The sequence below is a fragment of the Nicotiana sylvestris genome, chromosome 12 (assembly GCF_000393655.2).
Source record: "Nicotiana sylvestris chromosome 12, ASM39365v2, whole genome shotgun sequence".
NCBI classification, from domain to species: domain Eukaryota; kingdom Viridiplantae; phylum Streptophyta; class Magnoliopsida; order Solanales; family Solanaceae; genus Nicotiana; species Nicotiana sylvestris.
Window position 1 is genome coordinate 134310176 of NC_091068.1, and position 14305 is coordinate 134324480.

The 14305-nt window shown below is 39.0% G+C and overlaps 1 protein-coding gene across 1 annotated transcript; it reads left to right on the forward strand.

Annotated features, from left to right (window-relative positions):
- The first annotated feature begins 13620 nt into the window (after positions 1–13620).
- Positions 13621–13974, forward strand: LOC138883777 (uncharacterized). Its single transcript, XM_070164489.1, has one exon. The coding sequence runs from the start codon at positions 13621–13623 to the stop codon at positions 13972–13974; it is 354 nt and encodes a 117-aa protein (XP_070020590.1).
- The last annotated feature ends 331 nt before the right edge of the window (positions 13975–14305 follow it).

Below are 14305 nucleotides of genomic sequence, written 5' to 3' on the forward strand. Positions count from 1 at the left end.
GAAGAAGATCGAGGCAGTCAAGAACTGGCCTAGACCAACATCAGCTATAGAGATTCGGAGTTTCTTAGGTTTGGCAGGCTACTATCGTCGGTTTGTGGAGGGGTTTTCGTCTATGGCAGCCCCGATGACAAGGTTGACCCAGATGGGTGCCCAGTTCAGGTGGTCGGACAAGTGTGAGGCGAACTTTTAGAAGCTCAAGACAGCTCTGACTACAGCACCAGTATTGGTTTTGCCTACAGGTTCAGGGCCTTATACAGTTTATTGTGATGCATCTCGTATTGGACTTGGTGCGGTGTTGATGCAGGATGGAAAGGTCATTTCCTATGCTTCACGGCAGTTGAAGATTTATGAGAAGAACTATCCAGTTCATGATTTGGAGTTAGTAGCTATCGTCCACGCGTTGAAGATTTGGAGGCATTATCTGTATGGCTTGGCATGTGAGGTGTTCATGGATCACAAGAGTCTATAGTTTTGTTCAAGTAGAAGAAGCTAAATTTGAGGCATAGAAGGTGGTTGGAGCTATTAGAGGACTACAATATCACCATATTATATTATCCGGGAAAGGCCAATGTGGTGGTCGATGCTTTGAATAGGAAGTCAGCCAGTATGGGCAACATTGCTTATATTCCGGTCGATGAGAGACCGCTTGCTTTGGATGTTCAGGCTTTGGCCAATCAGTTCGTGAGGTTGGATGTTTCTGAGCCCAGCCATGTGTTAGATTGCACAGTCGTCTGTTCTTCTTTATTAGAGCGTATCTGAGATCGGCAGTATGATGACCCTCATTTGTGTGTCCTCCGAGACACGGTGCAGCATGGAGGTGTCAAGCAGGTTACCTTAGGAGATGATGGAGTTTTGAGATTGTAGGGTCGAGTTTGTGTGCCTAATGTGGATGGGCTTCGAGAGTTGATTTTAGAAGAGGCCCATATCTCCCGGTACTCTATACATCCGGGCGCTGCTAAGATGTATCAGGATTTGTGGCATCATTACTGTTGGAGAAGAATGAAGAAGTATATCGCTGCATATGTGGCTCGGTGTTTAAATTGTCAATAGATTAAGTACGAGCATTAGAGACCTGGTGGTTTGTTCCAGAAGATTGAGATCCCTAAGTGGAAGTGGGACCGTATCACTATGGACTTCGTTGTTGGACTCCCACGGACTCAGAGGAAGTTTGATGCAGCGTGGGTTATTGTTGATAGGCTGACCAAGTCAGCACATTTCATTCATGTGGTAGTCCTCTATTCTTCCGAGAGGTTAGCTGAGATCTATATCCAGAAGATAGTTCGCCTTCATAGTGTGCCCGTGTCTATCATTTCGGACCGAGGTACGCAGTTTACCTCCCATTTCTGGAGAGGAGTTCAATGAGAGTTGAACACAACGTTTCATCCTCAAATGGACAGGCAGTCCGAGCGGACCATTCAGATTTTGAAGGATATGCTCCGAGCTTGTGTCATTGACTTTGGAGGCTCGTGGGATCAGTTTTTGCCTTTAGCAGAGTTTTCCTATAACAACAACTACCAGTCGAGTATCCAGATGGCTCATTATGAGGCTTTGTATGGTAGGCAGTGTTAGTTGCCAGTTGGATGGTTTGAGCCGAGGGAGGCTCGTTTGTTGGGTACGGATCTGGTTCAGGATGTCTTGGACAAGGTTAGGATTAATCTGGATAGGCTTCGTACATCTCAGTCCAGGCAAAAGAGTTATGCCGACCGTATGGTTCGTGATTTGGCATTCATGGTCGATGAGCGGGTATTGCTTCGAGTGTCGCCTATGAAGGGCATGATGAGATTTGGGAAGAAGGGCAAGCTTAACCCTAGGTTCATTGGCCAGTTTGAGATTCTTGATCGAGTGGGAGAAGTGGCCTACAGACTTGCGTTGCCGCCGAGCTTATCAGCCGTGCATCCAGTATTTCATGTGTCCATCCTTCGAAAATATCATGACGATCCATCCCACGTGTTAGATTTCAGCACTGTCCAGTTGGACAAGGACTTGTTATATGAGGAGGAGTCGGTAGCTATTCTAGATCGGCAGGTTCATCAGTTGAGATCAAAGAGTTTTCTTTCTGTTCGTGTTACGTGGAGAGGTCAGTCTACTGAGGCATCGACGTATGAGTCCGAGTCCGATATGCAGAATCGTCATCCCCATCCTTTCCCCGACTCAGGTACTTCCTTCTTCTGTTCGTTCAAGGATGAACGGTTGTTTTAGAGGTGGAGAGTGTGATCATCACTTGTTTTAAAAGTAAATTCTGCATTCCAAGGTCTCAAAAACCTCTTTTTGTCTCACCTCGATTTGCGTGCGCAATCCAGGCGCATAGCCAGAAAGCCAATATGTGAAAATCTGTGAAAATGACGAATTTTGACTTTAAAATAAATTAAGTTGACTTCGGTCAATATTTTTGGTAAACGGACCTAGACCCGTGATTTGATGGTCCCTGAGGGTCCGTATGGAAATATGGGACTTGGGCGTATGCTTGGAATCGAATTCCGAGGTCCCAAGCCCGAGAAATGAATTTTTGAAAGAAATTTTTTTGCTGAATTAATTATGAAGTAAAGAAGAGAATTTATGTTTGAAACCATTGGTATCGTGCCCGTATTTTGGTTCCGGTGCCCGGTACATGTCTTATATGTGATTTAAGATAAGTCTGTGAAATTTGGTAAGAAACAGACTTGAAATGACGTGAATCAGACCGTATTTGAGAAAATTGGAAAATTTGAAGTTCTTAAGAAATTTCATGATTTTGATGCTAAATTCATAGTTGTTGATGTTATTTTAGTGATTTGAATGCACGAGCGAGTCCGTATGATATTTTTAGATTGGTGTGAATGTTTGGTTTGGAGCCCCGAGGGCTCGGGTGAGTTTTAGATAGGCCACGGGGTGGATTTTTGGACTTGGGAAATTGCAGGTTTCACCTGTTCTGTTGCACAATTGCGATACCTACAACCTGTAAATTCATAACTTAGACGCATTTCAATCATTTTTCACACTCTTTCATAACCAAAACACTCTAGGGTGAATTCAAAGACAACTTCTTCTCCAAATCGATTGTAAGTGATTTTTAACTAGTTTTCTTCAATTTTAAACATTTTTTCACATGATTTCAACTCAAATCAATGATTTTCATGGGGGAAATTGGGTGTTTTGGGTAGAACCTAGGTTTTTCAAAAATTGGGGATTTGGACCTCAATTTGAGGTCCGATTTCAAAACAAATTATATATTTGAGTTCGTGGGGAAATGGGTAATCGGGTTTTTATTCAAACCTCGGGTTTTGACCATGTGGGCCCGGGATGATTTTTGACTTTTTGGGTAAAACTTTAGAAAAGTCATTTTCATGCATTAGAATTGATTCATTTAGCATTTATTGATGTAATTAAGTAACTTGTGACTAGATACGAGCGAATTGGTGGTGAAATCAAGAGTTAAAGCGATAGTAGAGACTTGAATTGTGTTCGTGGCATTGAGGTAGTGTTTGGTCTAACCTTAGCTTGAGGGATTAGGAGTCTAGTCTTATTTGCTATGTGATATTTGATGAGTACGGCGTATAGGCATGGTGACGAGTATCTATACGTTAGTGTCAAGCATGCCCGTGAGTCTTATATTGTGGTTATTATGACTTCGTTGTATAATTCATGCTTTGGTGATGATTTCTATTGTTGGGCAATGTTTGTGGAAGTAATTGTGACATTTGAATATTGAGGAGCGTTGTCTCAAGTTGTATAATTAAATGTGAAAGTATAAGTGGTAATTGAACCTTTTAGAGCATTGGCTCAAGTTGTGAAGTGAGTTGAGAAGTAAAAGTGAAAAAAGAGAAGAGAATCACTATATTATCTCCCATGCCAGGAATTTGTTGCTTTTAATGTTATCTCCCTAGCCGGGATGTTGATGCTTGTTGTGATGTTGTTCCCTTACTGGGACTTGATTGTTGAACTATTGTTCCCTTGCCGGGATTCTTATTGTAATTTCATTTGTTCCCTTGCCCTATTGTTTGTGATTGTTGTTTTGGTGAGGAAAAGTGTTAAAGCACTAAGGGTGATGCCGTGTATTATTTTTGTGAGAGAGTGTTAAAGCACGAAGGGTGATGTCGTGTATGATTTGTGAGGAAAGAGTGTAAAGCATGAAGGGTCATACAGTGCCGCACGATGTACCATTCCGTACTGATTATATTGATTATATGGTGAGGAAGAGAGTAAAAGCACGAAGGGTGATGCCGTGCACATTTTCATTACTTGATTGCTTTGGTGAGGACGAGAGTAAAAACACGAAGGGTGATGCTGTGCACTTATTGATTTCTGATTCATTGTTGATGTCTGAGATATGTTGTTTCTTTCAATTACCTGTTGTCTTTCTATTCAAAATTGGTAGTTCCCCGTAGCATGTTACCCCTCCCATACTTGACTGTATATTACTGTTCTTTTTTTCCGTTGTATATAGTTGAATTGCACAGGTTCATTTGGTAGTCTGGTCCTAGCCTCGTCACTACTTCGCCGAGGTTAGGCTAGGCACTTACCAGCACATGGGGTCGGTTGTGCTGATACTACACTCTGCACTGTGTGTAGATCCCGAAGCAGCAGCTTTTGGACCATAGATTGAGTGGCTGCCTTCAGTCCACCTGGAGATCCAAGGTAGTTCTTCAGGCGTCCGCAGGCCCTGGCATCTCCCTCTATCCCTTTATTCCTGTTTCATTTACTTAATTCAGAAACAGTATGTCTTTCATCTTTCAGATTGTGTATGTAGTATTCTTAGATCGTCTGTGAAACTGTGACACCAGTTCTGGGTAGTCGATGCTCAAACAGTTGTATTAGATACATATTTCAGATAGTTTACTGCATTTCTTCCGCTTATTGTAGTTTCTGCTGTCTACACGTTATTGCTTTATAATTGCTAAAGAATATAAATTGGTAAAAAGGTAATTTGTTCAAACTGTCGGCTTGCCTAGATCACATTAGTAGGCATCATCACGACTCCCGATGGCGGGAAATCCGGGCCATGACACATACTAAACAATACACATCTAAATAATACTGACCAAACAAGAAACTCTGGAGCAAATGGAGCGCACCAACATTTTTTGCTGAGTTGATAGCCTACTTTGAGGACACTCGATCTATCTATCGGGACTTGCGGGCATGAAACGCGGCGTCCCCAACAAAGGACGTTAGTACGAACAATGTACCGAGTATGTAAGGCACATAAATAACTATATAAAAGACATGTAAGAAACATGGGGTAAATGACACAACCTATAAGTTTGGATAACTCGGTAAATCATGAAATACTTATAGTGTTATGCATATGTGCATGAATATCATGTTATGCATAGGTCCATATGTTCATAACATCATCAAGCCTCTGAGGGCATCACATCATATCATCTCGACTATTGTGGGCAAATCATCAATGTATACGAGCTGATCAGGTGGTGGTGCATATATACGTCGTAACCTTTTTCCATATCCCATATATATATATATATATATATATGCGTATATAATTTCATATGGTCATCGGTCAATGTACATGTATAAATGAATGCAATGCATGGAAATTGTGCATTTGCTCGTTTCGTTTGTATCGTATAGATCATGCCAAAAGAAAGAAATTATAGCCTTAACATATCTTAATTCCTCATAAGAACTCGAGAAGGTCGTAGATGAACATTCAAACTTGGATCATATTCAAAAGAATTATCCTCAAGGCATGAATTCCCACAGAATTATCCTTAACTAAGGGTATTGAGCGTTTGTTAACTCCTTCTCCATACCAAATGAAGGGTGAACGTTTATAATAGGCTTTCCAAGAATGAGAGTACACCAAATTCACTCACAACAGTAACATAAACCAAATGCCTATCAAGTGCTCCATCATGTTTATTTGGCATTGTAGTAGGAAAATGATATGTATTCTTTGAAGATATACTAATGTGACTTTGTAATAGAAAGAGCACTATATTTGAATCTCTTGAAGATCTAAAAGGTCAAATGGAGTAAAATGGTCACAAATGTGTGTTTGAATGGATATGGGCCACTTTATATGGTGGCTTAACCGCATACCATTAATTTGCCACCTTTCAATTTAATTTAAGAGTCATTAGTTTGAAGGTTGGGCTGCCACGTTGGGAAAATTTAATCTTTATCCCATAATTCCTTAATTAATTAGGTAATATTCCATTACCCAATAATTAATCAATTACCCACATAATTAAGAATTATCCCAACTTACTTAAAATACTACTCACTTTTAACATACATTATACACCTTGCTATCATACCTTGTATGACACTAGTCCATAAATACGGGGTATTGTGGCTCGGACCGTATTTTATCCCAAATCGACAAACTTCGACAAAACTCATTTTCTTCGATTTGCTTGCCCCCTTACCTTCACGAATTTACTTATTACTTGTTTGAAATAGTATAATACTTACAATCTCCAAATAATCTTGTCCTTGAACTGATGTCAATTATCTTACGACAAATTCAACGTACAATACTACAGGGTGTAACATCATCGTAATATAATACTGCAGAGCGTAACATCATCGTAGTATAATACTGCGGAGCGTAACATCATCGTAATACAATAATGCAGAGCGTAACATCATAGTAATATAATACTGCAGAGTATAACATCATCGCAATATAATACTATGAAGTGTAACATCACTGTAATATAATACTGTAGGACGTAATATAGACTTAATACTATGGGGCGTAACATACATCCACAAGAAGCATAAACTCTAAGTCATCACAAATTCTGCACATGAATCGATAAGGCAAATTATAACACACATTCATCAAGTTCTTTGCCTGAATTATCCTTGATGTTTTCTTTCCTTATTCATAACTAATGTGCCAATATATTGATAACCCATTACTTCCAAGGCAAACAACCACATGACCAAATCGTAATCGGTGGACTCCCTCACTTAGTTTTAAGCTACAATCAAATAAATCTAGAACTCACAATGACTCCTCCTTCTCAATTACCATGATCTTGCACCGTTACCCGCCAAACTTCACTCAATCTCTTGTTAAACTTTTCACAAAGCATAATGAATCATCAGCCACAATCGCACTTTCGACCTCCTAACAATCGTACAATATTCTTCAAGCGATCCAAGCTTACATCGTAGTACATGCTTCTAGGTAGAAAGTAGACTCTTCGTAGGAACTTCATCAAAATCACGCAACCGCTAGCCTACTCACAGGAGATAGCCCACCTGTGTAATTCCATATCAACACCTCCCAACGACATTTCCCTAGTTACAAATACCACGAAATCAATAAACCCTCCTGAGCCCATGCTCGTGCACCAGCTGTAAGAGTTTGTTCATTCTCTATTAGCATCAACTGAAGGTCCAACTATATGTCCTGAAACTCGAATTCATGTTGCATCCCAAAGTGATACTTAAGCTTTCACACCCATCTTCATTCCAAGTGAACTACTTTCCGTCATATTCAAGCTTCCTCCGTTCAACAGCCACCATCCCAAATGAAATGCATAAGATTAGTCATTATCCACCATGATCCCCAAATCGCTCCAAACTTTCTCAAAGCATGTGGCCATCCTACCACAAAATCCATACGCTACTCTGTCACTCCCACTTTGGTTAAACCATCTCTTTAAGCAACTTCTCGGTCTCTGTTGTTCGTATTTGACCTTCTAGCAATTCCACCTCCACGAGACACCTCCCACCATGACTTTCCTCATCCTTTGCTGCCCAAATATTGCCTCAAATCAAAATCCATATTTGTAGCACCCGAACTAATAAATTTCTACCAACTCTAAGCCTCCACGAAGATCATTTTTCTCGAGCCATCAACATTATAAACACCGATTCGACGTTGAAACAGCTACGCACCGCCATCTCAAACAACTTCTTCTTAGGCACCATTTCACAACACCCTACTCCAAAGGTAAATCAAAGAAGACTATAACACCGACGAGCCTTAATGCGTTCAAACAACAACAACGACATCACAACACAAATGAGAATTTCCATCAAGTTCGAAAATATCTGATCTTACAACTTCGTCAAGCAAGGCCTGAACATCCATAGTCCAATTGCTTTTCCTCCTCTAGAATTGAATGTCGAACCTCTAAACCATGCACTGAGAAATCCTCTTTTCACGCCATTCACTGTTGCAACACATAAATAGACACCCTACTATTTACACTAACACTGCGCGATAACAATGCATGAACATTATAATAAATTGTTCAAAGTTTCGAAACCGTAGGCAACACTAGTACTGGGCTGAAACGACAGAGCACCCTTCCACAAGGAGACGATAATAGCCCGCTCGAATACGCAGTGAGAAACATCCTACACCACGTATGCAGTACCACTACAACTCTTTGATGCCCAATTGATAACGAGTGGTCAACATCGTATACGAATGAGTAGAAAGGAAAATGAAGTCATAAGTTTCAATGGAATCAAATCGCATGACGAGGAATCAAGAAGGGAAGTGCTCCTAACATCCCTGTAGTCTCTCGAAGATAAGCACAGACGTCTCTATACCGATCCACAAGACTCTACTAGACTCGCTCATCACTCATGAAACCCAAGTGAACCTAGAGCTTTGATATCAGGCTATCACGACCGAATTACCACTATAGGTCGTGATGGTGCCCAATATCGTCGTTAGGCAAGCTAACGGTGAACTATTAACTAAATTATTCATTTTTTATTTTTGAAATCGTGAATTTTATTAGATAAAGGAAATTAACACATAAAATCATGGAAACTTACTATTTAAATAGAATATATAATAAAAGTGTGTAAATAGTAAGCAAAACCACAAACAAATTCTAGAACATCCCAAAATCTGGAGTCACAAGTGCATAAGCATCTACTAAAGAGTACAATAATAATACAATATCTGTCCGAAATATAAAATAGGTAGGATAAAGTAAATAAATAAGATGGAGAATCTGTGGGCTGCGGTGCGTAGCATAGAAAGAAGCTCACCATAAAGTCCCCTCAGCAATTGGACCTATGCATCAAGATGGCCATCAAGGATCCTGCATAATAAGTGCAGAAGTGTAGCACGAGTACGTAAATCAATGCATACCCAGTAAGTATCTAGCTTAACCCCGGAGAAATAGTAACGAGGGGTCGACATTGACACTTACTAATGGTGCAATAAATAGAGTATAAGAATCATAGGCATGCATGAAATATAGCAAGATCAATAGGGCAAGGAACAATATGACAAAATCCGTTAGCAAAATTTCATCATTTTAAAATCCCCAGGGGCCACATGCTATCTCATCACTATAAAAACCATCAATTTAATATCCGCTCTCAAGCAATAGAATATCATGAAAATTTCAAATTCTATCAAGAGGCTAATCTCGTGGATATTCAGACTCTTAACAATTTTTACGCACGAATTATGTCGAGGTCGTTCGGCCTAATCCATATAATCGTGTATATACACTATCGCGGTCGTAGGTTCTGATCCATGGATGCATCCCATAATATATATATCGGTGAGGCGTTGAACTCTTCGGATTTGCAAATTACGTATTTACAACTTCAAGGTAAGCCCATAAAAGAATATAAATTCCCATCAGTGATTAGTACCCCGCCAAATCTCTAGACAATGAGGCTCGATTTAACATACTCTCTATCCAAATTCTTACTTATTAATTCAGGCTATTTAAACTAGAAAATTGAGTTCAAACAGTGCAAGTAATAGCATAATAAAGGCCGACGTCTACCTAGACATAACATGAATCTAGCTAAATATAAACTCTCGTCACCTCATGCAAATGTAGCCTCCACAACTAGTAGCACATAACAATCAAATACCTAGGGGATGATTTCCCTCTCACAAAGTTATGCAGGAGACTTACCTTGCTCAGAAGTTCCATAACCGGCTCCAACGCCTCTCTAACACCTCAAATCAATGCCCACCGATCCGAAACTTGTCAAGCAATCATGCAAACCAATAAAAATATACTCCAATGCTTATAATTAATAAATTTATAACAATTCTCAACTCCGCTCGAACAGTCAATAAGTCAACCCCCGGGCCCATGTGCCCGGATTTCAAAATTTTTTGAAGATAATCATTACCTATAACACCACGAACTCAAATATATAATTTATCCCTAATTCCACGTCCAATATCGTGGTGAAAAACCAAAAATATAAAATTTTAGGTTTTTCACCAAAATCTCACAATTTCCATAACTTTTCGTGTTTAAGCCCATATACAAACCATGTATTTACTTGCAACAAGTGGGAATCACTTACTTCCAGTTAGATGATGAAAATGGCACTCCAAAGTCGCCCCAAATCCGTGCTCCATAGCTCAAAAATATGAATGAAATACTCAACCCTCAAATAAATAGGGTCTGCATAGCAATCATCGCAATGCGGTCAAATGACTGTATCTACGATCCCTAAGTGCGGGACTGAGGATCGCATCTGCGAACACCCTCCGCCTCCAACACTTTCGCTTCTACGAACACAGACCGCTTCTGCACCTTCATCCCAGGCCCTTTTCCGCTTCTGTGGAAAACACCTCACACCTGCGGAAGCCCACCTTCTCTTGAGCCTCCGCATATGCAGAAGACCATCCTCTTCACCTTTCACTTCTGTGCTCCACTGTCTGCATCTGTGAGCTCGCAGGTGTGGTAAATTCCTTGCACTTGCGAATCCAGCCAGACTTAATCACAACTGCTTCTGCGAACCCTGGGTCGCTTCTGCGGTCTCGCACCTGTGGCCAAAACCTCGGAGGTGCAAACACATCAGAATCCTTAAGCTTCAGAAATTCTTTAAGTCCAAAACTCGATCCGATTCCAATCTTATTTGCACCCGAGGCCCCCGGGACCCCATCCAACCATACTAACGCATCCTAAAACATGATATGAACTTAGTCAAAACCTCAAATCATGACAAACAACATCAAAACTATGAATTGAGGGTCAAAATCTTTCTTTCAACTTTCAAACTTTCAAACTTCATCGAACGCATCCGAATTACAGTTAAACAACTTGTAATGACGCTAAACTTTACATGCAAGACACAAATCACGATATGAACCTTTTTCAAGGCTTGGACTCCCGAACGGATATCGACAACACTAAAGTCTCCTTCAAGTCAAACTTAGGAATTTCTAAAACCTTCAACATACCAACTTCCCACAATAAGCGCTGAAATACTCCTGGACCACCCGATACTCAACCCAAACAGGGGTTGTTTACTAAAAAGTAAAATATTTTTTAATTTTTCCAACTTAAAGCTTCCTAATTGAGAATTTTCCATCTGAATCAACTTTGAACTTCCCGAAATTTAATTCCGACTATGCGTACAAGTCATAAAACATGAAGTGAAGCTACTCAAAGTCTCAAACTGCCTAACGACGTACTAGTGCTCAAAACGACCGGTCAGGTCATTACAATCATAAATTAGGGCTTCAATCAATAAAAAAAGTCTTGACTTTTAAATTTAATACATTTCAGTTCCTTTTTAAGACTTTTGAGTAATTACAAGCTGACTTTTGAGAATTTGGGTATTATATGAAGGACTTATTCAACAAATTTTATTTTAATTTGAAAAAGTCTCAAAGACTTACGTCTCACGCCTCAAACGCTCGAGCATATGCTCGGATTGATGGGTGTACCTCTCCTGAGACTTTCATGTTACACCAACACCTCAGGGCATTTTTGATGCATCTCGCCCCAAGGCTCGCCCCGAAAACGTCTTTTAAAACCCTGGTCTTACCATATCCAAAAATTTCAAGCCATGGCCACCAAATTTCCTCAATATTAACGTTCTTTTGACTTTTAATCGAGTGGAGTTTGCTTACGTTATAACTAATCTTCATTATGTTGCATTATTTGTTTCCAATTTCAGCACTCACCGTTTGCACACTTGCATTATTACTAATGTTTCATATGCATATGCAACGTGCTTCTTAGTTTGTTATCTTATTTGGATATTTATCATTAACTTAGTTGTTGTTTTTTTAAAAACGGGTTAAACAAATATAGCTGGTGAAAGTATATTAACTAGTGAACTTCAATTCTTTCTTCTCAATCTCTTAATTAATCATAAGCTAATAGTTCTAGACGAAGTACTTTATGTTCGGTTAAGTGCACTAATAGCCACTTTAGTTTTAGGATTGGGGTTTAAAATATAGCAAGCATTTTCAATGAATATAGTAGCCTGTTTGGCCAAGCATGGTCAAAGCCAAAAACACTTCTTCTTTTTTCCAGAAAAAGTGCGGTTTTTTCAAATTTGAAGTGTTTGGCAAGCTTTTAAAAGAAAAAATATACATATTTTTTAGTAGAAGCAGAAATAATTTTTCTCTAAAAGCACTTTTGTGAAAAATACACTTAGAAGCACTTTTGAGAAAAATACACTTAAAAGCACTTTTAAAAGCTTGGTCAACAGTAATTGCTGCTCAAAAATATTTTTCAAGTTAATTAACCAAACACAAACTGTTTTTCATCAAAAGTACTTTTCAAATTAATTAACCAAGCACAAATTGTTTTTCACCAAAAGTAGTTTTGAAAAAAAAATATTTCTTAAAATAAGCTGATAATGAAGCTCGGCCAAACAGGCTATACGACAACCATAACTTGAAAAGAGTAACGACCAAGTGTCATTCATACTAAAACTCATGCAACCTAGAAATTTATTACCCACTAAAATTGATTGTAATGGCTTGAAATAAATAAAATGTGGTACTAAAGTCAAGAAGTGTAGTTTGAAGTAGAGCTGTTTAAAAGTATAAAAGGGAAATTAAAGGGAAGTAGAAACTTCCAATTAAGTATAGAAAGATGACGCTAGTAATAAAGTAATTGACGTCATTTATTAGTTCATTTCAATGATCAAATTTGTTGAGATAATTTATATACATTGTTTTGTATACCATATATTACATTGTATTTATTCTTTCATTTCTTTTATTTCCCTCAGTTGTACAGTGCTTATATCAGATATTAGTAAAGGTGTTAATTGGTATTAGCTATTAGTTTAGACACTATAAATAGGATATTAATTGTATATTATCATTTGAGTTGTAAATAATAAAAATCAGCTCCCCTTTCTAGAAACTTTATTTGTGCTCTCTCTCTTTTGCATGATCTGTTTTTTTCCGCCATTAGAGCTCACACTGAGCTCATGTCTCTTTTCCTCGATTACCTATGAATTTCACATGGTATCAGAGCCCAGGCAATAGCCTTAGAGTCTCGCCGTCTTATATTTTTTGTTCTTCTACTCATACAATCAGAAATTGATTTTTTGTTTTTGGGAATTAGGCTTTATGTGTAGAAATCGATCAATTAGTCGACTAATCTTAGTGATTCATCTTAGCTACTAACGATTTCATCTCGGCTGAGCTAAATCATGGCCGGAGAGGACGAAGTCCCGGTGACGGACAAAACAACCCTAGATTCAACAAGTCTGCAGTACATGCATCCATCGGAAAGCGCTGGATCTATGTTAGTTCTGGTAGCCTTTGATGGAACTGGTTATAGATCATGAAGAAGAGGAATCCTCAGAGCACTCTCCGTGAAAAATAAACTAGGGTTCATCACAGAAAAATATAAGAAACCAGATCTTGATTCTGTTAACCTCGACCAATGGGAGCGATGCGATGATATGGTGATTCCGTGGATCTTAAACTCACTATCTAAGGACCTAGCGGACAGCTTGCAATACGTTAATGATGCTAAAGAACTTTGGCAAGAGTTGAAGGACAGGTATGATCAAACTAATGGTGCTAAGTTGTATCAGCTCCAAAAGAAAATAAATGATTTGAAATCAGGGAATTTGGACATTACTGGATATTATACAAAGATGAAGAAACTCTGGGAGGAACTCAACACGATGAACATATATGCTAAATGTGCTTGCAAATGTACATGTGGAGCAAGAGAAAACATGCACAAAGCTGAACAGGATAGAAAGCTGATTCAGTTTCTGATGGGGCTTAACAAGTGTATACTGTGGTGAGAGGAAGTATTTTAATGATGAATCCTCTTCCAATAATAGCCCAAGCTTTCTCCATTCTCATTCAAGAGGAGAAACAAAGGGAAGTCAAACCAAGTAACAATTTTTCAACGAATTCTGCTACCTTGATGCAAGTGGACCTGGAAATAACAACTTCAGAACAAACAATACTCAATAGGGAAACAATAACACAAACAGTGGATAAGGGGAATCAGCTCAATAATAGACCTAGGCTATTCTGTGACTACTACAAGAGGCCAGGACACTCTAAGGAAAAGTGTTACAAGCTTCACGGATTCCCACAAAATTTCAAGTTCAATAAAGGAAGAAGAAT

Coding starts and splice junctions, on each gene's coding strand:
- LOC138883777 (XM_070164489.1), top strand. CDS start 13,621: ATGGTGATTCCGTGGATCTTAAACTCACTATCTAAGGACCTAGCGGAC.